The 26,850-nt window shown below is 40.9% G+C and overlaps 4 protein-coding genes across 6 annotated transcripts in view; 2 read left to right on the forward strand and 2 right to left on the reverse strand.

The window, feature by feature from the left end:
- sctr (secretin receptor) overlaps positions 1 to 6,758 on the forward strand; it is a 17,246-nt gene extending 10,488 nt beyond the window's left edge. Inside the window, exons 7-13 of the mRNA XM_066685828.1 lie at positions 1,451 to 1,604; positions 1,948 to 2,008; positions 3,722 to 3,791; positions 3,887 to 3,978; positions 4,131 to 4,269; positions 4,545 to 4,586; positions 6,609 to 6,758. Of these exons, the coding sequence (XP_066541925.1) occupies positions 1,451 to 1,604; positions 1,948 to 2,008; positions 3,722 to 3,791; positions 3,887 to 3,978; positions 4,131 to 4,269; positions 4,545 to 4,586; positions 6,609 to 6,758 (708 nt within the window). The remainder of the gene's footprint in view (positions 1 to 1,450; positions 1,605 to 1,947; positions 2,009 to 3,721; positions 3,792 to 3,886; positions 3,979 to 4,130; positions 4,270 to 4,544; positions 4,587 to 6,608) is intronic.
- A 1,923-nt stretch (positions 6,759 to 8,681) lies between these two features.
- On the reverse strand, positions 8,682 to 11,831 carry tmem37 (transmembrane protein 37). 2 transcript variants are annotated; one of them, XM_066685827.1, is made up of 3 exons: positions 11,682 to 11,831; positions 9,189 to 9,333; positions 8,682 to 9,059 (listed from the first exon to the last, which is right to left on the reverse strand). In XM_066685827.1, exons 1-3 carry the CDS (start codon positions 11,700 to 11,702, stop codon positions 8,761 to 8,763), a joined length of 465 nt encoding a protein of 154 aa, XP_066541924.1. In that variant the 5' UTR covers positions 11,703 to 11,831; the 3' UTR covers positions 8,682 to 8,760. The 2 variants fall into 2 exon arrangements, with proteins under 2 accessions (XP_066541924.1, XP_066541923.1); XM_066685826.1 differs by having other exon boundaries at positions 8,682 to 9,333.
- Positions 11,832 to 14,046: 2,215 nt separating this feature from the next.
- Positions 14,047 to 18,554, reverse strand: dbi (diazepam binding inhibitor (GABA receptor modulator, acyl-CoA binding protein)). Its single transcript, XM_066686671.1, has 4 exons — positions 18,402 to 18,554; positions 16,516 to 16,633; positions 16,255 to 16,317; positions 14,047 to 14,706 (listed from the first exon to the last, which is right to left on the reverse strand). Exons 1-4 carry the CDS (start codon positions 18,408 to 18,410, stop codon positions 14,633 to 14,635), a joined length of 264 nt encoding a protein of 87 aa, XP_066542768.1. The 5' UTR covers positions 18,411 to 18,554; the 3' UTR covers positions 14,047 to 14,632.
- Positions 18,555 to 21,652: 3,098 nt separating this feature from the next.
- c12h2orf76 (chromosome 12 C2orf76 homolog) lies at positions 21,653 to 25,073 on the forward strand. Of its 2 annotated transcripts, XM_066640998.1 has the most exons (6): positions 21,653 to 22,034; positions 22,171 to 22,221; positions 22,580 to 22,617; positions 22,801 to 22,882; positions 23,773 to 23,845; positions 23,936 to 25,073. In XM_066640998.1, the coding sequence occupies exons 1-6, from the start codon at positions 21,905 to 21,907 to the stop codon at positions 23,940 to 23,942; spliced, it is 381 nt and encodes a 126-aa protein (XP_066497095.1). In that variant the 5' UTR covers positions 21,653 to 21,904; the 3' UTR covers positions 23,943 to 25,073. The 2 variants fall into 2 exon arrangements, with proteins under 2 accessions (XP_066497095.1, XP_066497096.1); XM_066640999.1 differs by having other exon boundaries at positions 21,659 to 22,034; positions 23,773 to 25,067.
- Positions 25,074 to 26,850: the final 1,777 nt, after the last annotated feature.

Consider the following 26,850-nt stretch of genomic DNA (forward strand, 5'->3'; position numbering starts at 1 on the left):
ATCTGAACAAATCATGTGTAAAGCTTTTCAGTTGTGCAGCAAGCATTTATTAATTTAAAGAAATCCAACCGGTGGTGAATATATGAATATAATACCTGCACTGTGGCGCAGCAGGTAGTGTCGCAGTCACACAGCTCCAGGGACCTGGAGGGTGTGGATTCAAGTCTTGCTCCGGGTGACTGTCTGTGAGGAGTGTGGTGTGTTCTCCTTGTGTCTGCGTGGGTTTCCTCCGGGTGACTATCTGTGAGGAGTGTGGTGTGTTCTCTCCGTGTCTGCGTTGGTTTCCTCTGAGTGACTGTCTGTGAGGAGTGTGGTGTGTTCTCCCTGTGTCTGCGTGGGTTTCCTCCTGGTGACTGTCTGTGAGGAGTGTGGTGTGTTCTCCCTGTGTCTGCGTGGGTTTCCTCCAGGTGACTGTCTGTGAGGATTGTGGTGTGTTCTCCCTGTGTCTGCGTGGGTTTCCTCCGGATGACTGTCTGTGAGGAGTGTGGTGTGTTCTCCCTGTGTCTGCGTGGGTTTCCTCCTGGTGACTGTCTGTGAGGAGTGTGGTGTGTTCTCCCTGTGTCTGCGTGGGTTTCCTCCGGGTGACTGTCTGTGAGGAGTGTGGTGTGTTCTCCCCGTGTGTGCGTGGGTTTCCTCCGGGTGCTCCGGTTTCCTCCCACAGTCCAAAAACACTCAACATTTGTGACTCAAAAGTATCTGTAGGTGTGAGTGAATGTGTGTGTTGCCCTGTGAAGGACTGGTGCCCCCTCCAGGTTGTATTCCTGCCTTTCGCCCAGTGATTTTGGGTAGGCTCCGGACCCTCCACAACCCTGAACTGGATAAGCGCTTACAGACAATGAATGAATCAAGGATTGATTGATATTTATGTAACAATACAAGCTTTAAATTTTCTATCAAAAATATAATTCAATTATTCAATCCTTCATTAAATTAAAGCAGGTGTGCTGCTGGCAAGTTTGAACAAATTCATTCATAGCTGAAGCACTTTGTGAAGTTAAATTTAAAAATAAACTGACATGCATTACCAAGAACAGCCTGAGATATGTAATATGTCCACGGCTATTAGACTTGTTAATGTTAATAATGAATATTAATGCTCGCTTTTTCTTAATATTTTATATCACAACATATACACTTTGATTATTTCATTGTTTGTGTTTGAACCTTTAATGTCCTTGCTTCATGTGTATAATTCTAATGGCATTTACATATTTGAAAATGTGTAGCAACGTGAGAAATATATATCAGTGCAATTACGTTTTTTACGGCAAAGAATTGTAAAATAAAAAAACTTTTATTTTAAAACCATTCTATTATTCCAAACATGTTTTTCATAAAATAAGAAAAATATCATGCTCTTTATTGTTTTATTTTTAATAGAATTATATTTTAATAACAATTTATATAACAATTAACAATGGTACACTTTTCCTTGCTTTTGTGTTACCAGCCTGGCTGCAAAGTAGTGATGCTGTTCTCTAACTACAGCATCTTGGCCAACTACAGCTGGTTGCTGGTAGAGGGTCATTACCTGCACAGCCTCATCCACCTGACACTGCGTTCACAGAGAAAACGCCTGCACTGGTACATCAGCCTCGGCTGGGGTAAAGTCTCGCTCTCTTTCCACACAAATACATTAAACAAACATATATCTGACCTGCAATCACTTATTCCACCATCATTAGCTTTGCACACAATAACACATATACTGTTTTATGCAGATGTACACACTCAACAACTCTCTCTCTCTCTCTCTCACACACACACACATACACACACACACTTATAAGCAGGAATTTCAGTTGTTGCCAGGAAACAATACATAATGACTGAATTATACTGTGAAATACTGTAATTATAATGTCAAGTAGTGTCGCTAAATTTAGCGTTTTTGCGCTTTAGCAAAAGAATTTTAATTAGGCCCTAAATCTGTTCTTTACTGTGTAGGCACTCCCATGCTCATCATTATTGTCTGGAGTATTGCCAAATACCTACATGAAAATGAGGGGTGAGTCCACAAATACAATTATGTCCAAACGTTTCAGACACCTTTCAAATGATCAAACTCAGTTAAAGTAGTGATGTACACAGATCAACCATAACAATATGATCACCTCCTTGTTTCTACATCCATTGTCCATTCTCTCAGCTCCACTGATCTAACAGGAGCACTTTATAGTTCTGCAATTACAAACTGAAGTCCATCTTTCACCCTGCCTTTCATTGGAACCCCACAGGACCACCACAGAGCAGGTATGGTTTGAATGGTGGATTAATCACGGCACTGCAGTGACACTGTTCATGGTGGTGATGTGTTATTGTGTGTTGTGCTGGTACGAGTGGAGCTGACACAGCAGTGCTGCTGGAGTTTTTTAAACACTGTGTCCACTCTGTTAGACGCTCCTAACTCATAGGTCCTCCTTGTAGATATAACGTCAGAAACGGTAGCTCATCTGTTGCTGCACAGATGGTGGTAGTCCTCTAGTCTTTCATCAGTGGACACTGGATGATGTTGGCTGGATATTTTTGGTTGGTGGACTTCAGCAGCCCTGCTGTGTCAGATGCACTTGTAACTGCACAACACACACTAACACACCACCACCACATCAATCACTGCAGTGCTGAGAATGATCCATCATGAAAATCATACCTGCCTTGTGCTGGTCCTGTTAGGGTCCTGACTATTGGTGAACAAGGTAAAAGGGGCAGAGCAATGCATGTATAATGTGCAATTATTTGTCATTGTAAAATGTACAACAAAATGTGTTTTCCGCATTTAAACCAACGGTGGCAGCAAACACACACACGCAGTAGTGCATTAGGGGCTGTGAACACACACCCAGAGTGGCGGGCAGCCATGTGGAGCAGTCATGGGTTGAGAGAATTACAGTGCTGTTCTCTCACTCCCACCACCCCCAATGTTCCTGCCAGTTTGTGGGGAACAAACCAATGACCTTTCAGCCCTAAACCCTCTTCTCTAACCATCAGGCCACAGCTGTCCGCAGATTGCACTACAGACTGTAATTGTAGAACTGCAGAGAGAATGTACTGTGAGTGTAGAAACAAGGAGGTGGTCATAATGTTATGGCTGATCAGTGTAAAGAGTGGAATGCAAAGAGAAGTTAAAAAGATCTGTGATTAATCAAGGTATACAGTGGAAATTAAACCATCCTAAAGTAGTTTAGCAGCTTTGTTTTAGGCATTATGGATTTTAGTGATATAAATTGTGTCTGTAAAACAATTATGGTTTATATAGTTATTGTTTGTAAGCTTTTCTGCGGTAGCAGCAATATGTAACCTATGAATAAAGAAATTAATGCTACTGAACTAATCGATATATCTATAAAATTGATATACTGCTCAGCAGAAACATTAAAATGACCTACTTTAATTTGCACTCGTACACATTTAATGAGCTCGTCTAAACATATGAATGTACTTCTGCAGTTATAGACGGTATTCCATATTTTGCTCTGCATACTTTGTTAGCCCCTTTTATGCTGTTTTTCAATTGGCAAGACCCGTACAGAACGGGTTGGATTGGAAAATGGATTGGATTTTAAAACAAGACGTTTCTACAACCAAAAATATTCAGAATTATTTCTAAAACTAACAAAAAAAAATGCACTTTTGAGGCTGGACTACTCTGTGAGATGTTTATATAATAGTGCTGTATGAGGGCCACACAGAGTGCTATGAATTTGGTTTGACTTTTGTTCAGATGTTGGGAGACAAGAGACAATGCCTGGATCTGGTGGATACTGAGATTCCCTGTTATTTTATTCCTCATAGTAAGTAATGTAAAAACCAATGTCTATATATATATATAAAACACATGTTGCAAAATGTTTGGATTATCACTTGTTTTCTGTACATCGCTATTCAGGTGAATATGGTATTTTTCATGAGAATTATACAAACATTAGTGAGCAAGATGAGAGCGACTGACATGACTGGAAAAGAGTTTAATCAGCACAGGTAAGTCACCTGAATAACTGACACTGAAGTTCTATAGATCGGCCAGATGGGAAACACTGATGACCCATGCTGCATATTTTAACAAATTAGGAAATTCTGTATTTTTATTGAACTGACTTTTCTGACACTGATCATATGCTGTGTTTATTAAGGAAGCTGGCCAAGTCCACACTGCTGCTGGTATCTCTCTTTGGTGTGCAGTATGCACTCTTTGCTTTTTTCCCTGATGGAGTTGACATCCTCACTTTTCAAATCTGGAACACTATCGAGCTGGCGATGGCTTCCACACAGGTGAAGACTCATTGTCAGCTGGACTATACTTACGTTTTTAAATATAACCACTGTACATCCACGAGATAAAAATAGAAACTTGAAGAAGCTTAACTCCCATGTACTTACATTACCTCTTTTAATCTACTGTTTCTATTTTTGTTCCTGTTGTCACTTACTTGGCAAGTTGTACATGAGGAACAACAGGCATTAACCTTGTACTAGTTTAAAAGCTTGGTCGTGATCCAGGTATTTAAGTGGTCGGTTTAACCATTTGTATCTGTTCTGCTGTACAGGGCTTTATTGTAGCTCTCCTCTACTGCTTCCTAAATGGAGAGGTGAGTACATTCTTCACTGACTCACTGATCCATTACAAACTTTTATCTTCAGACGGCTTTTAAATGTTGATTGGCCCTTCTTACCCAACATGATAAAACATTGCCCTAAGATGTGTGATGGTTTGAGTTCAAAAAGACTTAACCACCAAATGTATTCTTGTAAAATACTGACCCAATAATTGCAGGCTTTTGCTGTTTTAAACATTTCATCCTGCAGTGGGCCAACTGAAATTGTCCTTAATGCACCAGTTGTTCATTGAAATATTTTTAAAACTGTAACAAGAGTGATTATGCAATCAAGACCACAGTACTTAATGTTAAAATGTCACTGTGTATCTCGGGGCGGCACGGTGGGGTAGCAGGTAGTGTTGCAGTCACACAGCTCCAGGGACATGGAGGTTATGGGTTCAAGTCCTGCTCCGGGTGACTGTCTGTGAGGAGTGTGGTGTGTTCTCCCTGTGTCTGTGTGGGTTTCCTCCGGGTGATTGTCTGTGAGGAGTGTTGTGTGTTCTCCCTGTGTCTGTGTGGGTTTCCTCCAGGTGACTGTCTGTGAGGAGTGTGGTGTGTTCTCCCTGTGTCTGCGTGGGTTTCCTCCGGGTGACTGTCTGTGAGGAGTGTTGTGTGTTCTCCCTGTGTCTGTGTGGGTTTCCTCTGGGTGACTGTCTGTGAGGAGTGTGGTGTGTTCTCCCTGTGTTTGTGTGGGTTTCCTCCGTGTGACTGTCTGTGAGGAGTGTGGTGTGTTCTCCCTGTGTCTGTGTGGGTTTCCTCCGGGTGATTGTCTGTGAGGAGTGTGGTGTGTTCTCCCTGTGTCTGTGTGGGTTTCCTCCGGGTGACTGTCTGTGAGGAGTGTGGTGTGTTCTCCCTGTGTCTGCGTGGGTTTCCTCCGGGTGACTGTCTGTGAGGAGTGTTGTGTGTTCTCCCTGTGTCTGTGTGGGTTTCCTCTGGGTGACTGTCTGTGAGGAGTGTGGTGTGTTCTCCCTGTGTTTGTGTGGGTTTCCTCCGTGTGACTGTCTGTGAGGAGTGTGGTGTGTTCTCCCTGTGTTCGTGTGTGTTTCCTCTGGGTGATTGTCTGTAAGGAGTGTGGTGTGTTCTCCCTGTGTCTGCGTGGGTTTCCTCCCACGGTCCAAAAACTATTGGTAGGTGGATTGGCGACTCAAAAGTGTCTGTAGGTGTGAGTGTGTCTGTGTTGCCCGGTAAAGGACTGGTGCCCCCTCCAGGGTGTGTTCCTGCCTTGCATCCAATGATTCTGAGTAGGCTCTGGACCCACCGCGACCCTGAACTGGATAAGGGTTACAGATAATGAATGAATGAACTGTTTATCTCAAGTTTCCTTCTTTCTGTATCTGCTAAAATGAAAAATATTGGGGTCAGCGCTTAGATGGTTGCAGAACAAAGACGCTGATATATATGTGAAAATATTTAAACTGTTGAACTATTGTTTCACAGCATAAAACATATTACCATAATTTTTTCATTTTAAAATTTCATGTTTTGTCACATTTCTCAATATATTCATTCATTCATCGTCTGTAACCGTCTTATCCAGTTCAGGGTCGAGGTGGGTCCAGAGCCTACGGGAACACACCCTGGAGGGGGCGCTAGTCCTTCACAGGGTGACACACAAACTCACACATTCACTCATACACTAACAGTTGTGGACACTTTTGAACAGCCCATCGACCTACCAATGGGTGATTTTGGAGCGTGGAAGGAAACCGGAACACCCGGAGGAAACCCATGCGCACACAGAGAGAACACACGGGGAGAACACACCCTATTGCACCACTGTGCCGCTTTAAATGCAAACAAACATAAATAAATCATATCCAACCGGGCTGTCAAAAGTTGAGATTTAGAGTGTTTGAAAGAAATACAGACATGGATTAAATTACTACTTACTCTATTAGGGTTTTGTGAACAAATACATTATTCCTGATAGATAAATAGCTATCTAAATAAATGATGCTATTTACATGATTTCAGCCGCTGCATATTTACACTTTCATTTCTGACCTTTGTCAGGTTCAACATGAGATTAAGAGGCGATGGCGACGATGGCAGCTAAAACAACGTTTTCATGGAGATCCTAGAACACACCATGGTTCCCTCAGCCACAGTGGCCTACCACTCACCCAGATTTCACTCTTAGCCCGAGCTAACAACACGTCCTAACATACAGTATCTGCATATACACACTACATACATACACACACACACACACACACAAACAGTGTGTGTGCTAATTCATGCTGTATCAAAAACAAGCTCAACAATGAAATATGATAAATACAACCTCAGTACCATATCAAACAATTATATATAAATCTACATTTACATTTACATTTATGCATTTGGATCTAACATTCAAACTACAGCACAATTTATACAAAATACCTTACATTGAGTGCAATATGCCAGGAAGTAATAAGTGCATTAAAGAAAGACTTTCAGTGCAAGAGATACTCTCAGAAGAGCTGGGTTTTCAAGGATTTCTTGAATGCGGAGAGGGTTCCTGTTGCTCTGATAGTGCTTGGAAGGTCGTTCCACCAGCGTGGTACCAGAGATGAGAATAGCCTCGACTGACCTGTACGGGGGGGTTGGCCATGTTAGTTGGCGCTCCTTTGAGGAACGGAGAGGGTGGGCGCTAACGTATGGTTTTAAGAGTCTATTGAGGAAGATGGGAGCAGAACCAGTGAATACTCTGAAGGCCATCATTAGTGATTTAAATTTGATGCGAGCAGGTAAGGGTAGCCAATGCAGCTCAACTAATAGGGGCGTGACATGTGCTCTTTTGGGCTGGTTGAAGACCAGGCGTGCTGCAGCATTCTGGATCATCTGTAGCGGTCTCACAGCACAGGCCGGAAGACCTGTCAGGAGGGCGTTGCAATAGTCTAGACGGGAGGTTACTAACGTCTGAACAAGGAGCTGTGTTGTATGTTGAGTTAGATATGGCCTAATCTTCCTTATGTTGAATAGGGAGAAGCGGCACGATCGAGCTACAGCGGTAACGTGATCTGCAAAGGTCAGCGGGTCATCGACCATGACACCTAGGTTTCTTACAACCTTGGTGGGAGCCACTGATAGGGACTCTAGCTGGATGCTGATGTTGTGAAGAATAGCTTGCTTGGCTGGGAGGACCAGCAGTTCAGTTTTGGATAAATTCAGTTGGAGGAGATGTTCCTTCATCCATGTAGATACGTCAGAGAGACAGTCAGAGATTCGAGTTGCCACTGAAGTGTCACCTGGAGGAAAGGATAAATAGAGCTGTGTGTCATCTGCATAGCAGTGATAGGAGAAGCCGTGCGAATGTATGATTGGGCCTAGAGAGGTGGTGTTCAAGGCAAAGAGGAGAGGTCCCAGCACTGAGCCTTGGGGCACACCGGTGGTGAGGTGGTGTCGTGCTGATGTTTGTCCAAGCCATGACACATTGAAGGATCGTCCAGTGAGATAAGACTCAAACCAGGAGAGTGCATTGTTCTTGAAGCCCATGTCAGTAAGTTTGTTTAGTAAGATGTGATGGTTGACCGTATCAAATGATGCTGATAGGTCAAGCAGGGTGAGAATGTAGGGTGAACCTAATGTTTACCCAAAAATATTTACAAAAGCCAACAAAAAAAAAGATAAATAACCAAACACACATTATAACTAAATCCAGTAATCTACAAAACTCATCTGTACAAGAGGCATTTTATTCAAATACTGCACTACGAGTAAATAGAAGCATTTATATTGCCTTCAAATGATAGTTTTCACACACCTGAACACTCCAAACTTTTTAAGTTTTAGTGTACTGTGTTAATATTTAAATTCCATAAACCCATCTGAAAAAGTTTGTACAGTTTAACTTAATACATCTTAACTTAATAGGGTTCTAAAACATGGTAGTAATGAACATGTTGCCTCTTTGTTTTTATATAGTTGTGTTTTTGCTGTTTTACAAAATGTATAATTGGTGAAATTGTAAAAATGTCTTTATTGAGAAAAGGTTTCAAATGAACAAGACTGAATAAACTACCTGGATTATTTAAACAATTTCTAACGCAGAAACATTTTATTAAGTACCAATTTTCAGGGTTCATATAGAAAAATCATCACATCATATCCGTCTGATATAATCCTGCATCACTGAAGTTGTACAGTACCACACTAATGCTGAATCCAAAGTGGACACTGCCTACAGTTTTTTCACATCACCACTGGAGGGAAGAATTGCTTCCATATTCTGGATGTGCCGTGCTGCCATGCCATTTAGGACAAACAAAAAAGTTGCAGTGAACTGGCACCAGAAGGTGAGAGTGAACCCCAGAAGTGTGGCATGCTTCCAGAACAGGAACATAAAGGTTGCGACCCCTCCAACGGCCAAACCCGCAGCCAGCAGCACAAGCCATGTTCCCAGATGCCAGCGTCGGCTAGAGGCTTGGCCCTCACTCACCTGGGATATCACCAGCAGCTCCAGACCAAAAATAGCACTCACTACAGCCAAAGAAAAGACAGAACGGCAAACACTCAACCCCGGGTCCAGACCTTCCCCAACATGCCTGCTGCAGTTAGGAGCTGTGCTAGAGTTCTCCACCACACAGAAGAACCAAAGGCCAAACATACGTCGCTCAGACATCAGCCAGTGTCCATCACACACTGCAACAGAGGAGAGGACAACAGACAGAGCCACACAGAGGATGATCAGACTGCGACACAGCACCTCCAGGAAGAGGGGACGAGGCTTCCCCTGTGCAGCAGGAGCCACAGCCTGTGGAGGAAAATGACTCATAATTATCAGAACTGTAATTGTATACCACTGCTGTCCAAAGTAATACACAACTAATAATAATAAATGTGATTCATTCATTATCTGTAACCCTTATCCAGTTCAGGGTTGCGGTGGGTCCAGAGCCTACCTGGAATCATTGGGTGCAAGGCAGGAATACACCCTGGAGGGGGCGCCAGTCCTTCACAGGGCAACACACACACACACATTCACTAACACACTCACACCTACCGACACTTTTGAGTCGCCAATCCACCTACCAACGTGTGTTTTTGGACTGTGGGAGTAAACCGGAGCACCCGGAGGAAACCCACGCAGACACAGGGAGAACACACCACACTCCTCACAGACAGTCACCCGGAGGAAACCCACGCAGACACGGGGAGAACACACCACACTCCTCACAGACAGTCACCTGGAGCGGGAATCGAACCTCCAAACCTCCAGGTCCCTGGAGCTGTGTGACTGCGACACTACCTGCTGCGCCACCTCCAAAATAGTACATTTTCAGCATTGTCGGTATTTTTTTCAGTACATTTCTACTTTCAGTTGTAATCCGTGTAAAAAAAAAACCTTTTGGGGTGTTTTTTTGGCAATTTTGGAGCATTTCTATTGGTCCATGCATCATGACAATTTTACACAATATGAAGGACAACTGCTGTGATCAAATTATGTAAACTAAAAATCAACAAAAGCTGATAAACATGTTTTAATTTTGACAGCAACAATAAGGATGCAACCATTACTGAGACCAAAACACAAAGTATTATGTGCCTGGTGCGATGCAGATACCCTAAGTTTTGGAGAAGGTATTGATGCCCGGAATGTTCCATGCATTTCCTTTATACGTCAGATAACTTTAGAATGATGTATTTAATGTAGAGCCACCAGCAGAAATAAAATGTGGAAAAGTTGAATGTACAATACCACAAGCTTACTGCTATTATAATATATATTAATAACATTATCAAAGTCCCATTGGTACTCTTACTGCTCTGAGCTGTTAAAAACTGTTTTTTAAGCAGTTTACTGCAAAAATACATAAAAATCAACTTAATTTTAGGACAAGTATTTTACTGGACATGTAGGTCTAAAATTAATTATCTGTAACTCCTTCATCCTTTTCAGGGTCATAGTGGGAACACACCCTGTCCATCACAGGGTACCACACCACACACACACATCTGTGGACACTAAAAAATTAAATAAATAAAAAAATCCACTTATCAACATGTATTTACAATGTGGTAAGAAACCGAAGCACACCCACGCAGACACAGGGAGAACACTTCAAAGTCCTCACAGTAAATGACTCCAGGCAGGACCTCAACCCACAACCGCAGAGCCCTGGAACTGTGTGCAATACCTCAACATTATATTACTCAGTAAATTAATACAACTGCCTTTGATTTGCCCTGAAGCGGCCAGCAATCCATTTTGTTCTCTTCTCAACTTTAAAACACAACTAATCCAACTAATCAGCTGATGAATAACCCCTTCTTATTTGAGAAGGAAACACTGAAACACTGAATGACAAATATTTCAGGAACATGAACCACTGGAAAGCTCTGAGATGAGAGCAAAAAGACTGTAATTATTGTTGTACAAATTGTGGCCTTTAAGCCTGAGGAGCCTCGGTGTATTTTGCCAGAAAATTAGTGAAAGAGTTGTCTCTAAAGGATATTTGAAATCCTTTTGAATCATAAACAAATGTAAACCAGATTTAATGATTTAGTAAATGTAAAGACTTTGGGAACTATGACTGACTAAAGCCGTAATATTTACTGCATTTTGTTCACTTCGTCTTTGAGTCAAAACACTGTAGCTAACACTTGAACGTGTGGGAAGTTGATATAGAGTGGTTTAATCACTGTTCATTTACAAAATGAAGCAGGATGGAGACGGATATTTTCTGGCAGTGCTGTCTTTTATTTCCCAGCCTCAAAACCATACAGTAGCCACACACTCTCCAAATTACTTCCTTTTGCCGGTTATACAATGTGACTTCTTTAACTAATCACAAATCAGACTGAATATTTTGGATAATAAAAACAAAGAATTATTCTTCTCATTTACTGCTGCCAGAATAAAACTTTCAAAAATACAAGAATATTTTTTAAACTATAAAATGTATTCAGTCCATTGGCCCAACGCTAACACAGTAATAATCTGTGGTAAATGACTGTCGTATTTGCAAAATTGTTCACCGACTCCACATACGCTTTTTTTACGTAAACAACTTCAGGTGCGCGTGCCTCGCGCGTTCACAGGCCGGACGTTCCCTATCCAAAAACACTACAACAAACCCTAAGAGTGAAATGTAATGTTACCATTATTTTAATCGCGGTCATCCCGATTCCAACCCGCGCTGCACGGTCCACACGCGAAAGATGTCACGCACTCCCGCTTTCAGTCGAAAGTACGGTCTTTAGTGTCTGTGGAACATTAACGCACGCGGCAGGACAATGAGTATCCATACAGCGCGAGCGGCTGTAACACACTCAACTCTACAGAAGCCTGGGTGTTATTCGGCTTCTGGTCACGTCTCTGTCCGGTTACTAGGGAAAAGTTGCTGTGTGAGAAAGAATGGACGCTTCATGTGACCGCTGCATGGTTTCCTAGCTTTTTGTTCCACTAAAAAAGACCACATCTGCCTCTGTACAAATCAAGGTTTTACACATCAGCAACAATAAACGAGTAAAACACTAACCGGGTCAGTGTTCATGGTCAACACTGGAGTTTGTGTTTCTGTGAGAATCAATAAAACATACAAGTAAGCCTTCTGATACTATTACAAGCATCGTCAGGAAATAGTAACAGATTGTATTCTCCCAATTAGAGTTCAGCACTTTTTCCTGAAATTCATTCTACACTGTAACCATAGATTAAGTAAAGCAATGTTGTCTGTAATCTAATATGTAGGAAAAAGACTTTTCTATATTTCCCAGATTAAACAGTCAAATTAAGACAGCACAGGAGGTGGTGTTGCAGTCACACAGCTCCAGGGGCCTGGAGGTTTGGGTTCGATTCCCGCTTCGGGTGACTGTCTGTGAGGAGTGTGGTGTGTTCTCCCTGTGTCTGCGTGGGTTTCCTCTGGGTGACTGTCTGTGAGGAATGTGGTGTGTTCTCTCTGTGTCTGCGTGGGTTTCCTCCGGGTGACTGTCTGTGAGGAGTGTGGTGTGTTCTCCCTGTGTCTGTGTGGGTTTCCTCTGGGTGACTGTCTGTGAGGAATGTGGTGTGTTCTCCCTGTGTCTGTGTGGGTTTCCTCCGGGTGACTGTCTGTGAGGAATGTGGTGTGTTCTCCCTGTGTCTGTGTGGGTTTCCTCCGGGTGACTGTCTGTGAGGAGTGTGGTGTGTTCTCCCTGTGTCTGTGCGGGTTTCCTCCAGGTGACTGTCTGTGAGGAGTGTGGTGTGTTCTCCCTGTGTCTGTGTGGGTTTCCTCCGGGTGACTGTCTGTGAGGAGTGTGGTGTGTTCTCCCTGTGTCTGTGTGGGTTTCCTCCGGGTGACTGTCTGTGAGGAGTGTGGTGTGTTCTCCCTGTGTCTGTGCGGGTTTCCTCCAGGTGACTGTCTGTGAGGAGTGTGGTGTGTTCTCCCTGTGTCTGTGTGGGTTTCCTCCGGGTGACTGTCTGTGAGGAGTGTGGTGTGTTCTCCCTGTGTCTGTGTGGGTTTCCTCCGGGTGACTGTCTGTGAGGAGTGTGGTGTGTTTTCCCTGTGTCTGTGTGGGTTTCCTCCAGGTGACTGTCTGTGAGGAGTGTGGTGTGTTCTCCCCGTGGGTTTCTTCCCACAGCCCAAAAACACACGTTGGTAGGTGGATTGGCGACTCAAAAGTGTCCATAGGTGTGAGTGAATGAGTGAATGTGTGTGTGTGTCTGTGTTACCCTGTGAAGGACTGGCGCCCCCTCCAGGGTGTATTCCTGCCTTGCACCCAATGATTCCAGGTAGGCTCTGGACCCACCACGACCCTGAACTGGATAAGGGTTACAGATAATGAATGAATGAATGAAAATTAAGATATGTATTTAGGTCAGGTATCCAATGAGCAATGTCCGTCTGCTGTATTTTCTGTCATTTGTTCCACCCCAGTTCAAGATCTACTGCATATCTCTCCCTCATATAGATAGAATCAGTTTCGCTGACTTGGTGATACTCCGATATTATGTACAGGGTAAAGGTTACTGCTGAGCATGTAAAATAAACCATTCCTCACAACTATAAACCCCTTTCCCAAATTATTGGCAGTGTGTTGTGATCACCAAATTGAAATAAATAAATGCTTCCAAACAACAAAACATACAAATCAAGTTGGTCATGAAAACATTGGAAATCTTTTCTGTGTCTTTAAGTAAAGTTTGAAGGGATTAGCAAACATTTTATTTAAAAAAATCCCAGCTTTTGCAGAAACAGGGTTTGAATTTGACCTGACCCTTTCTTGAAAAAAAACCACAGCAACATTTCCATTCATTCATTATCTGTAACGGCTTCTCCAGTTCAGGGTCGTGGTGGGTCCGGAGCCTAGCCTGAATCACTGTGCGCAAGGCAGGAATACACCCTGGAGGGGGCGCCACTCCTTTACAGCATCCTTATTTTCTGAAATAAATATCTGGTGAAAAAGTTTCTTGACATGGTTTAGCAAGGTTACAAAAATCAACACACTTAGTTGAATCAACTTATTTGGGTGTTCAAATTAGCCCTCCCTTACCTTTAAGTTAAAAGCCATTCAGACTGGGCTATTTTTAAAATGAAGGATGTAGGGCAGGAATTGCAAACAGAATTTCCATTGATCAGCAGGGTGGAGTGACATAAAGACAACAAACACATTAGCAGAGCTCAGAGAGGGGGAAAGTGAACTGTAAGAAAAATGCTGGATATAGAAACATTAAAATCTGTTTTCAGGTGTTTGTAAACGTGTATTTATCTTTATTTAACAAACAAAGAAAGATGAACCTCCTGGACACCTGTAAGACTTAATTACAATTGTCACTAAAGTTATACTCCAAAAGTAAACACTACACACAATGCTTTTGAAATGGGTCTGGATTTATGGCATTTGATGTCTTTACAGAAGTTTGAGAAGGTTTTCACTACACAGCTGCTGGTGGATGATCTCTGTACGTCTGAGAGGCATGTGCCATGTTCTTCACTCCTGTGAGGAGTCCCTGATATGTACTGTACATAAACAAAGACAGCAACCAGGAGGTTTAAGGCTTTTTTACAAGAGTAAAAGTGCTGACGGACTGGCCAGATGATGGCACTAATGAAACAAATAGTCCAACTGACACTTTAGATTCCATATTTTTCTTTTAGCTCCTCAACTTTGCTGATGTAGGCCTTCACTGCATCTTCCTTGCTCATACCTAGAAAGTAAAATTATGAAAAGAAATGTGATTAAATGCAAAAATAATGGATTACTAACTGAAGCTTATGAAAACCTAATGCTACAATTTCAGTAAAAAACAAGGAGAGGTTTTAAATTATTATTTCCAATACAGTGGAACCTCTACTAATGAACGCCTCTACTAACGAACTTTCCAAGATACGAATCGGCCATTTGAATATTTTTTGCCTCCACCAACGAACCACGACTCTAGAAACGAACCCGAGCCTCCGCCGAGCCGGCGGCTGGAAATGGCCACTGACCCCAATAGACGAGTCTCCCAGCGCCCAGACTTGAGTGAGCTTTTAAGATTAGCACATTGTAGCTTTAGCAATTTAGCATTAGTGTAAATAATTCGTGCTAAGTTAAGCCGTATCTACGCTTCGTCTCCCCACATTCACCGCCTACTCTCCGTTATTCCACCCACCCCCCACCTCCCGTCATACAGCCAGTGCCTGTGTTACTGCTCCAGCCAGTCGTCACGTCTTCAAGGTAGCGATGTGTAACCACTTACAATTTTATTTCTTTTTTATTACTGTTACCACTGTATTTATTTTTTATTTTTTAGTAACGCCACATGTATTTTTTTACTAATTTGAGAGTGTTGTAAACATATATCAGTGCAAAAAGGGTGACTTTCGGGGTGGGGGCTGGAACACATTAATTGCTTTTCCATTATTTTAAATGGGGAAAATTGACTCGAGAAACGAACGAACTTTTCCACTTACGAACCGGGTCACGGAACGAATCAAGGTCGTAGGTAGAGGTTCCACTGTACTTGTGAATGAGGCCTGAGTGAAATACAGGGCCTGTCAATTCATACCAGTTATACAGGGCTGTAACCAGTCTCCTCAAATGTGCTCACACATTTAAAATTTTTATTTATAAAGTACTATTCCCCCCAATGATTTTAGCTAGCCACATCATACACTAAGAAAGTTTTCTTCCTACATTTGCCTCCACACACATTTATGTTTATCGTAGTCCAGTCGTAGTCTAAGAAACACAGGGAACATACAACTAGAACACAGGAACTTACTATTCTCCAAACATGTTAAAATATGGCATTTACAATGTAATGGGAATCAAAGTCACAAGTAAATGCAACAAGTAAAACAGGTCTGTGAGAACTGGGGCGCAGAGCCATGTTTAGTCAAAACAACACGCAAATACACGATGAGTAAACAGAGCATAACGTTACTGCAGTAGTTGTTTTGGTTTTCAAAGCAAGTGATTCCTGTTAGAGACAGGGTTTTGCGACGTCACCGGCTTTAAGCTTTAAGCGTGTCGAGTCGTGTAGAGCCTGACCCATGCTGTGGAAAAGCACTAAGTTCATCTAGGGATGATCACATCATCCTATTGCACCAGTTTGACTAGAAGCAGTGTTTGTCTTTCACATCATAACGAATATGAACATGCCTTTGATAAATATAATTAATTATTAAATATAGTTAATTGCGAGCAGATCCTTGATGAGGTGTCAGTCTTATGTCATCAGCATACTCAGTGGTAGACTGAAGAAACTGACCTTTCTTCGCTTCCCAGGCATCCCACTTGGCTTTTCCAGTAAAATCCAACATGCCCGGGCGTGCTAGATAAGAAATGAAAAGTTATATTTTGATATATTTTACAATCAAATATTTCTGGTGAACTTCTAATACTTTAATATCTAAGATCTAATCTTCTCCACTGACCATACAAAAAAAGTAATGATTCTGTAATAAATGTACTTCATGCTCCTGAACAGCGAGACTGTCAGAGCTGCATGTAGAGAAGAGCTAACACGCACCGGTGTTGACGTCTCCTACAGTGGCCTGTTTGTACAGACTGTAAATCTCCAGCATCTCAGCATCAGCTGGCTTCGTCTTCAGATGCTTCACCTCCTCTGCTGCCTTCTGAAATGCCTCCTGTGTGTGTGTGAGAGAGAGATCGATCATCTTGTGCTCAAAGTGCATTGAATATGAGACATTAACAAACCATAATGATTCAAATATTCATTTAGTCATGGGTCGATTCACTGACCCATAAGAAAGCAACTGCATTTTTCAATATAATCTACAGTTCACTGCATTCATTCATTATCTGTAACCACTTCAAGGTCTCCGTGGGTATGCAGCCTACCCAGAATCACAGGCTGCAAGGCAGGAGCCCACCCTGGACTGGGCACCATCCATTATGGGGCTGTCTCCTTCTCAAAACACCACAATAGGACCAATACTGTTCAAAGCTTCCAAATCAAAAACTGGAATTTAAAAAAATCATTACTTCAGGTTCTTTGTGAGATTTTTATATGGGTTCTGCTGAACGGAATACAGCCATGTGACAATGTGTTAGCATTAGTTCAGCACCATCAATGACACTATGGCCACTTCTCAGAGCCTAAGTTACAGCCTCAGACAAATAGTATGACTACTGCTGAGGAGACAATAGCTCTCTCAAATTTAACTGTAGTGAGGCAGTGTGATTTCTTAACAAACTTCTTGAGCAACACAAGGCAAAATCGTGAAACACTGTGAGTCATGCAGTTAGCAAATCTCTGATCACGAGGTCAGATTTACTTTAATTCCCCCCACTGCTCTCATCCTCTGATAAATAAACTGGAGCAGAATGGCTTTAAAAACCAAATAGCTACACAGAAACAGTTTGACCAAGACTAGGGGAGATCTTATACCACAAAGGCCTTTTACACGAGTTTGGGCAAGCAGTTTCATGTCAGTCCGCCTACCTTTAGAACATTGGACTGTAACACACGAGGATATGGTCAGCCAATGAGAGGGAAGCACGAGCTCATACCATCATTGCTGATGGAAATCTGAACCAGGCGCCAACCTTTAACATCTACTCTTTTACTCAGGGGTCAGTGAGGTTTGAATACACGACAATGGTTTAAAAAGATCAAACGTGGAATCACATTCCTGAAAGAAACGCGGCTTTGATGAAAGGGTACATGGCTCAAAATAGTGCTACTCTGTAACGCAACACTCAGAAGATGCCACGCCCAGATTTCATTACTGTTCGACGTGCCCTGGTTCTTTTTGAAACAATCCTGGTTTATGAGACACATGTACCTGTACCTACACGTTATGCAGCAAAAAGAACCCAATCCGTCCCCAACTTGACGTGAGAGAGATCTCGGTGACATTAGCAGGTTTATCCCAATAAATGATTGTAGAGCAAGTCTTTACACGGTGTTTAAACCTATTGCTACATGCATTTAAATTCACAACAGATTCCTCTTCCAATGTACCTAGGGTAGGGTATTTAAATGTTATGCTAATATCAGATTCACTGTAATAACCGCTAGTGCTGGTGCAGCTACGATTACAGAGCGTTGTAAAATAAAGTGCCAGGAAACCACCATGGTTCAGTCTCAAATGGCTCCCTACTTCCTTTGTAGTCCATGCTGTGTCTTCAACACACACGCATTATATGTCGACTATGAAGTCAGTAATATTCATCCACGGACTCAATGATTCTTTCCCTGTCATACAAAGCACTATAGAATACAACTGTCCACAGTTTGAGGATCTTTGCAATGCACCCTGTAGGATATGGCGTGTGCAGCAACTGGCACTCTTCTCTAGCCTCAAACAATGCCAGTGGTCGGTTAAGGTTAACAGAAATTAAACCAAAAAAAACGTACACATGTAGATTAAATATCGATTAAATACCCACCTCAGACATGATTACTGTGTTTTGTAGTGGTTAAAAAAGCAGCCTGTAGACCCGCAATAACCGTTCACAACAACTCTCCAACGGACCCTTCTCTCACACGTGACGAGCGTCCGCCGGTGAGGGTCATGCAGGCCACGCCCCATTACTCCTATTGGCTCCTGAAGTATGTAGTGAGCGGTGGTAGCCAATCAGATTTGCAATACTGAACAATGAGTAACAGAGAGAAGAGTGGCGTTAGCTCGCCACACATTGGTTGTGTGCTAAGTGGAACACGGGTCACGATCCAATGGGTTAAAGTAGAAGTCCACACACATTCTGCGGTCTTTGTTCTTATGTAATGAAATTCTAAGCACTTGCCCTAATATTGTGAGAGTCTGATTTCCACAGATGCCTCGGCCTTTGAGGGCTAGGGGTCCTGGGGTTCACAATGGCCTGATTTGTGGAGAGATAGTGTTGCCACAGAGTGCAGTGCGAGCCAACACAGGCATCCTTCAGCCAATATGTGACAGAAGAAATGGTCCAGATTTAGTTCAGCAATACAAAATGGCAGGTCTGAGCAGTTGGTGCACTTTTCCGACCTGAAATATAGTGGTCTTTTTAAGTATGAGTTCAAATAGATGCATTGAACTACAGGGTTAGTGGCTTTGTGTGTTTGGGGGTCTGGTGGTATGGAATTGGCAATGATAATATTAGTGAGATAATTGTGCAAAAACCTGTTTTGTTTAAGTTTTGCTTAAAGGCTAAGCACCACTTAATGGACCTCCATGAATATTTCACATTATTTTAGTTACTGACAGATATAAGTATGAATTAAAGTGAAAATAGCAGCTTAATTTGCTTTAAAACTAAAAATTTTATTAAACTGACGGAAAAACCCGAGCTCGCTACGGAAATTCTTGAACGCAACCGTGACGTCACTGGTGGACAACAGCTGAACTAGTGATGGGAATTTCGGCTCTTTTTGAGGAGCCGGCTAAATGGCTCTTTGTTTTACCACTTATTTCCACTGGTACAGAACAATATTACCTACATTTTACATGACGATATGGACAAAACATTATTGTTCAATATTAAGAATAATAAATGGTATTGCAATGGCCATTTGTTTTTATGGCTGACTTGTAATAACTCACTGATTGCACTCACACATTCAATTGTATAAATAACTGGATTTTTATTTAAACACCTTAATAAAAAATCACTTGTAAACTCTGAAGCATAGTCAATGGAACCCAAAAGGTAGGTATTAGAAAATAGCTTATTAAATTAGATAATCATCCATTTCTGGGTAGTAAAATAAACAAATACTCTGCAAAGTGCAAAACAGCAGCATTCAACGGTAGTGATTAAAACAACCATTTACAAACATTTAACTGATTTAACATTTTTGGTCAACTATTTTTTGGAAGGCAGATTGGCATTCAGGAAAACAAAGTGTCTCAGCTTGGAGGGGTTGATCCGGTTTCTTCTCTCTGTTATTATTTGCCCAGTTTTTGAAAAGATTCTTTCAGAGGGTACTGATGTCGCTACAATACACAGTCGCCCTACCATGTGCGAGCACTGCACACACACCACCAAGCAGGTGGTGTGTGCTTGGTGGTATAACCCTTCGCTGATTGGTACATTTGCTTGTTGTTCTCTGATTGGTTGAATGACAAGCCTTAGAAAAAAATGTCTCGGTCTTAGACGGGAACCGGCTCTCTTTGGCGACATCACTAAGCCGAACAACGCCGCGGTAAAACACCGTTATGACTGACTGTTATGACAGTATCTAGCTAAATAACCAACATTATTCATGACAATAGCCTAGCAATAAGCTAAACTCAAATGTAGAGGTACCGTTATTCTTGTAAATGTGATCGAAGTCGAACTCGAATTCATCCGACACTATAAACCTCCGTAATGCAGCTACGTAGCCGAGTATAATCTGAGCCACCGAGTTTAGCGAGTCAAGCTAACGTTAACTAACACCAACTAAAACAGGCGAAGTGAGTGTCCTTACCCTGTTTACCTCCATGTTACAGAGGCTCTTGAACACCTTTCGTTGGTGTCCTTACATGCCCATATTGTTGGAAAAGCGCCAGTGAAATGAGCTACAGATAACGGAGTGAGCGGATGGTCCTTTCCAAAGTGCCCGTTTAAAGTGGACAAATTTAGTCCATTTTCTGGATATTTTGGGATCTTTGGGCCATTTGTTCACAGATGTCCCACTGTACATTGAATGATTGCAGCCAAAAATAACACACCTTTTCGTCATTTTGCTTTAATGACGGGGGGGACCAACGGTCTTTTAAACCTCATTCCTTGAATTAGTAAGAAATAACATGTTTTCTGACTATCAATAAACACAAGTTAGGAACTCAAATTCCACTGTATTTATTTGTTTGACACTTTCATATAGCGGGTGACTGTCTGTGAGGAGTGTGGTGTGTTCTCTCTGTGTCCGTGTGGGTTTCCTCCGGGTGCTCCGGTTTCCTCTCACAGTCCAAAAACACACGTTGGTAGGTGGATTGGCGACTCAAAAGTGTCTGTGAACGTGTGTGTGTGTGTGTTGCCCTGTGAAGGACTGGCGCCCCCTCCAGGGTGTATTCCCGCCTTGCGCCCAATGATTCCAGGTAGGCTCTGGACCCACCGCGACCCTGAACTGGATAAGGGTTACAGATAATGAATGAATGAATGAATGAAGGTGTTGGGATCATCTCTTTGGGTTTGGAGGGAGGGCTGAAAGAAATGGACAAAGTGTTTTTTTATTTTCTGGCTTACACTTACTGGTTCCTACAAAATCACCTACTCCAGCTCTATTAGATGATTGGAAACATATTCATGATAAGCAAGTGTTTTATTATTAAAATATATTTCAGTCATGTTACCAGCCAAAGTTGGTCTTATTTGTGTGAAGAATTGCGTGAGTCCTCCCGGATGTTTAGGCAAGGCACGTTTATTTAAAGAGCACCTTTCATACAGAAGCAATTCAAAGTGCTTTACAGAAAAATAAACAATTAAATTAAAAGCCAGAATAAAATCATAAATGTCCAATAAGACAATTAAAAAGAGTAAAATGATTAAAACAATTTAAAATGACAATAAAAGAAAAGAAATAAAATGCCGTTACAGAAAAGTGCAGAATATTTTAGTTTAGACAGATATATTCAACTGACCGTGGCTCTGAAACGAACCAATTGGAGTGCTTCCTTCAGTTTACGTTAACCTGAATCGATTATGCAGCTGTGCTGTTGCTTTGGTCTGACGCCTCGACGTCATAGATGTACGATTAATTTAGACTGAAATGACGCAAAAGGGAGCGCGCTTGTGTTTGAGATGTTTCTAGATGCAAGTTAAATATAACCAGTACAACTTATATTATTATTTTTTTAATCAAAAATACAGATTACAGGGTAGGAGCCGCCATAGAAGTTAACAAGCAATTCGTAAACATATTAACCACATATTTATCACACAGCAGCAGTGACCGTGGCTGATAAAGTCAGTTCCGAGCTGCAGTAATGTGTTCTGAAGTAGTTCTCACTGTGCGCCTGATTCGCTCTTTTGAGCATCGAAATTTTAAACCTGTGGTGTTCCGAGGAGTAAACTTAGACCAAAAAGTGGAGGACTTTATCTCTTTCGTTAAGCAAGGTATTTATCCAGTCAAGTTTTTTCTGGCCAGGTTTATACACGCTTGAAAAGTGCTTGTTCGCTGATTTGTACATGTCCCAGTGTAAAATACTTATTTTTTACTGCTTGTTTTCACTATTCCCTTCTTAACTTTTAGATGTTTCTACGAGAGCTGGTTTGCCCCCACCGTTCAAGAAGTTTAACTATGGTAAAATCTGCATTTCTTGTTTTGAACAATGCGTATGCAAAATGGCAACACTAAACCTCACCATAATGTCGTGCTGAGAATGATCCATCACCCAAATAAAACCTCCTCAGTGATTTCCTTACAATCGAAGAACATGCTGAAAGTGGTGCTAACACAGTGGGCATAGTAGCAGATGGACCACAGTCTGTTATTTTAGAAATACAGAGTGCTCCTCTATGGACAGTGTGAATATTACAGTATTTCCATATTCATATCAGAGAAATTAAGTTTATTTTTGTTGTATCCGATATAGTCCTCAGTGTTTGAGAGTAGTTACCAGTGTAGGAGTGACAGTGGTCTGTCTGATTTATTTTTACAGACACATTGAAGATCATTCATCAGGCACATGGTGCAAAGGTATGAGTTTGATTCCAGAGTGGCTTCTCTTACATTGAAATATATTATTACTTGCTGGATAAGAAATATAATTTCTTGCCATAACTATTTCCTCTACTGTTTGCTCCAGATAATTAATATCTAGAATCTAAATCCACACTGATGTGCTTCTGTTAAAGTTATGTTTTCTGTTTGTGAATTCAGACTAATGAACTGGTGATGAGTCTAGAGGATGATGAAAAGCTGATTCTGCATAGTGGCCTTGATTTACGATCATGTGGCATAGGTAAATACTCTCCCCAGTCTTCTGTACTGACTGAATGGTAAAAGATTTATTTACTGCCTCAGAATATCATTTGATGTGAATGTTTTTTGTTTTATGATTGAACATGTTAGTGTTGTTAAACATTATGGGCAAAATGTAACATCACCCTATGTTCTAAACAATCAAGTAATATTTGTATACATACATACATCACCGTCATTGATTTGTGATGGCTGGCTGCATGGAAGAATCAGGCGTTCACTGATTTTTTCACATGGTGCTCTACAGTAGATAAACTGACTGAGCATCCCAATCTCGCGTCAGCAGTAGGGTAACAGTATTTTGATATTTTTAATGGATTTTGAACTGCTTTTATTAGTCTATATGAGCTTCCAGTGAATTATGTTACTGTTAACTGTAAGGTCAGGGATAAGGTGATTAGAAATCACAAAGTCATATATATAATATGACCATGTATAGTTGTGTATATGGTATGGTATATGGCAGCTACACCGCCATTCATTGTCCATTTTATCAGCTCTACTTACCAAACATGTCTGCTGAAATATCAGAAGGACATTGTAACTGTCATGTGATTTGATATATTTGCAAATGAAAGTGTCAAAATGTAGATATCAATCGGAAAAACATTTTCCTGGAAAGTAATTTGATCTATGTTACTGTTTCATTGTTTACCAGCACTGGGCAATGTTTCCATTGCACTGAAACCCCTTATTCAGCTTAAGAACGGTTTAGACTCGTATGTTATACAGGTAAAACAAAGTAAGTTGATGTTGATATCTAGACTGAAGCTGGGAAACAGTAATAGGTTTCTGTTGCATTTGCTTAATTTTGAATTTGATTTGCCCTTGTCTCACTGAGCTGTCTAACTGTCTGTCCTCTGCTTCCAGCGAATGAGACAGAGCTGGCCTTGTTCAACATGGCTGACTATGAGAAATATAAGGCTAATCCGCAGAGCATGTGGTGAGACCAAATACTGTTGCCTTGCAGTGTGAGAGGATTCAGACCAGAGATGGAATTTGTAAATTATGTTTCTTTATTTTCTTTTTAAAGTCAGTGAGCAGAAATGGTCCACAGATTTAGTTCAACAATACATCAGTATTTAAGGAGGAACAAAATGGCAGTTAAAGCATAGACAATGGGACAATTGAACTGAAAGGAAAGTGGTGAAAAGTACTTTATTTACATCAATGAAATGTTATAATTGTATAAACATTTATTGCATCTGCACCTTCTGTTTTCAGAAATGCTTCTTGCTTTTTATTTAATAAAAGTTATATTAAAAACATAGAAGAATCATTTTTCTTAGTTCATAGTCTGCACCTTTATTACTTTTCACTCATATCTGTGTACCTTGAAGAATCAAAAAGCCATAATCATCAATTGCCTTTAAGATCTGGTTCTGTTAAAATGTAGGAATAGAAGTAGCCAATCCAATTCAAGCTCAATCACAAACATTGCCTGTTTGCCATTTCAGTATATTAACTGATTTGTATTGTACCGTCAAATAGATACACCCCCCCCCCTTTTAAGTTTTCATTAGGGGTTCTCTCTGGGTATTTGATGAATGCTCCATAAATGATAGGACTGTCATAGGTTTATTGCATAACTTTTTTGTCATGGAGTGTAGAAAGACAATATTTAAGACTGCATTAAGTCCATATATATATATATCAGCTGCAAGCACTTTCTTATTCATCAGCAAATAAATAAAATATGTAAAGTGTCAGTGATGAATATAAAACTAAGGACTTTTATATAAAGAAATGAATATAAAACTAAGGTCTTGTTTCTTTTCTAACATAGAATGACATAAGAATAATAACAATCAAATACTGTCAGATGCATCAGGATTAGTAGCTAATCAGTTCTGTGTGTAGTGTGAAAGGTATCCAGCCGAGACCTGAGCTAACTATCCCCTATTAATCTGGAGAATATTGCTTGGATGTCACATAATTTCAATGAACTGATAATGAACATATCATTTTACATTTTAATGAACATATCAAAAAAAGCAAAAATCTGCAACAATGATCACTGTTAAATTCCGGTGTCTGAAGTCAGAGCTATCACACTGTCTAATAACGTCTCATTTTGGACATTTACAAATACCACTTACAACAATGTTGGGACCCTGTGCCAAATATAAATTAAACAAAACACAATGATGTGCAAATCAAGTTAACCTTATCTTTGTATTTTTTTCAATTAAAGATATTTCTAATGTTAAAAATTTTGAATACCTGCCCATATTCAATGCCAACATCATGTTCCAAAATTTGGGAGGGGCATGTTTACCACTGTTGCATCACCTCTACTTTTAAAAACATTAACTGTTTTGGAACTGAGGTGAACATTTGCTGTTTTTAAGGGGCAACTGTTTTCTTATTATGGCTTGTTATATGATTTCAGCTGCTAAACAGTTCAGGGTCTCCATTTTTCATTTCATAAAGTACCGTTGTATTTACAATGAGTGACAGATCTGGACTAGTTTAGCACCTATATGTTATTCTGCTGTAATCCATGCAGAATGTGGATTGTCTTACTGAAATAAGCATGGGCAGCACACTGCTCCAGAATCTGTAAACGTATATATGGCTGCTTCTTTGCATGATAGTTTTGTCTTGTATTTGTGGATGGGTAGATTAACTATGTTAATAAACAATGTTTTGGAAAGTGTTTCTGAGCCCTTGTGGTTTATAATTCAGTGCCGTCTGAGGGCCCGAATATCACAGTCAGCCAGTAATGGCCTTGTTCTTGCATAGACAGGTTTTTCTGTATTCTTTGAATCCTTTGGTATTACATACTGTAGATGATGAAATCCCCAAGTTATTTACTATTTTAATTTGAGAAACATTTGCCCATGCAGTCTTTTACAGAGTGGTGAACCCCTCTCTACCTGTACTTCCAAAATATTAAGCCACTCTGATTATTAGCCAATAATTTTAAGCCTTGTGTTGCCTCTATCCCAACTTTTCTGGACAAGTTGCTGGAATCAAATTTAATATAGACATATATTTAAAACATTCTCAGTATCAACATTTGAAACATTATATTGTTTTCAAATAAAAATAGGGTTAATATGATTAGCACATCTTTGCATTCTGTTTTTATTTACAATATGCACAGCATCCCACACTTTATGGAAATAGAATTTGTAGGTTATACAATATATATATATTTAGGCATGCACACTTACTGTTGGTTAGAGACAGTCTGTATGTGCATGAGGTATATATTCTGGTTCAAAAAGCAATGCCCAGCAGCGGCAAATATTCCTCCTGTGTTCATGGTATAAAACAGGGCCAAATAATACAGGGCTTGTTTCATGGACAAGTATTAATCCTAGTCTTAAAATTAAACTGTATTTTCAGCTGTGTTTCAGTATACTTATTTCCTCTCTTTGTCCTCTTTTTTAGACTTAAAAAAAATGTCCGGGCGGAATTTCACAAACGTCCGGCATTTTGTTTTTCTAGAGCTTACATAGAACTTCGAGAAGTTTCGTTCACAAACTAGTCCCGCCCTCCCCTACTCCGATTGGTTCGCTTGAGTGAGAAGGTGGCGTGGTGCAGTAGCCTAAAATCTTCTAATTGGACGGTCTGACTGTAGAGCTACCGTTATTGGTCGATAACCTTCTCTGTAAACATTTAATTGGTCAGTCTGCACCCCCCCCCAGGAGACGTGTCCTCTTTTTCACCATCTCAGATCTGGTCACCCTAATGTACACATCTAGACGTCCAGCGTTTTCTCATTAAGCAGTATCTTGGTTGAAAGGGACACTTAAGTTAAAAACTAGAAAGTTAACTTTACCTAAGCTAATAGAACTTAATTGCATTGCATTAACCCTTTAAGAAAGAATCTCTCACTGTCCTTAAAGGGTGAAACTTAGCTGCTCTTCTAAGTTATACTTGCTTTTTTTACAGCACCCCATGTTCTTGCCCAAACCTGAAGTGAGGAAACTTAAGTGA

The sequence above is a fragment of the Hoplias malabaricus genome, chromosome 12 (genome assembly GCF_029633855.1).
Source record: "Hoplias malabaricus isolate fHopMal1 chromosome 12, fHopMal1.hap1, whole genome shotgun sequence".
In the NCBI taxonomy this organism is placed as follows: domain Eukaryota; kingdom Metazoa; phylum Chordata; class Actinopteri; order Characiformes; family Erythrinidae; genus Hoplias; species Hoplias malabaricus.

Coding starts and splice junctions, on each gene's coding strand:
- c12h2orf76 (XM_066640998.1), top strand. CDS start 21,905: ATGTGTTCTGAAGTAGTTCTCACTGTGCGCCTGATTCGCTCTTTTGAG. Junction 22,222..22,579: donor GTTCAAGAAGTTTAACTATG/GTAAAATCTGCA, acceptor TTATTTTTACAG/ACACATTGAAGATCATTCAT. Junction 22,618..22,800: donor ATCAGGCACATGGTGCAAAG/GTATGAGTTTGA, acceptor TTGTGAATTCAG/ACTAATGAACTGGTGATGAG.
- tmem37 (XM_066685826.1), bottom strand. CDS start 11,702: ATGACCGCGATTAAAATAATG. Junction 9,334..11,681: donor TGACCGCGATTAAAATAATG/GTAACATTACAT, acceptor TTTCCTCCACAG/GCTGTGGCTCCTGCTGCACA.
- dbi (XM_066686671.1), bottom strand. Junction 16,318..16,515: donor TGTAGGAGACGTCAACACCG/GTGCGTGTTAGC, acceptor TTTCTTATCTAG/CACGCCCGGGCATGTTGGAT. Junction 14,707..16,254: donor TGCCTGGGAAGCGAAGAAAG/GTCAGTTTCTTC, acceptor TTTACTTTCTAG/GTATGAGCAAGGAAGATGCA.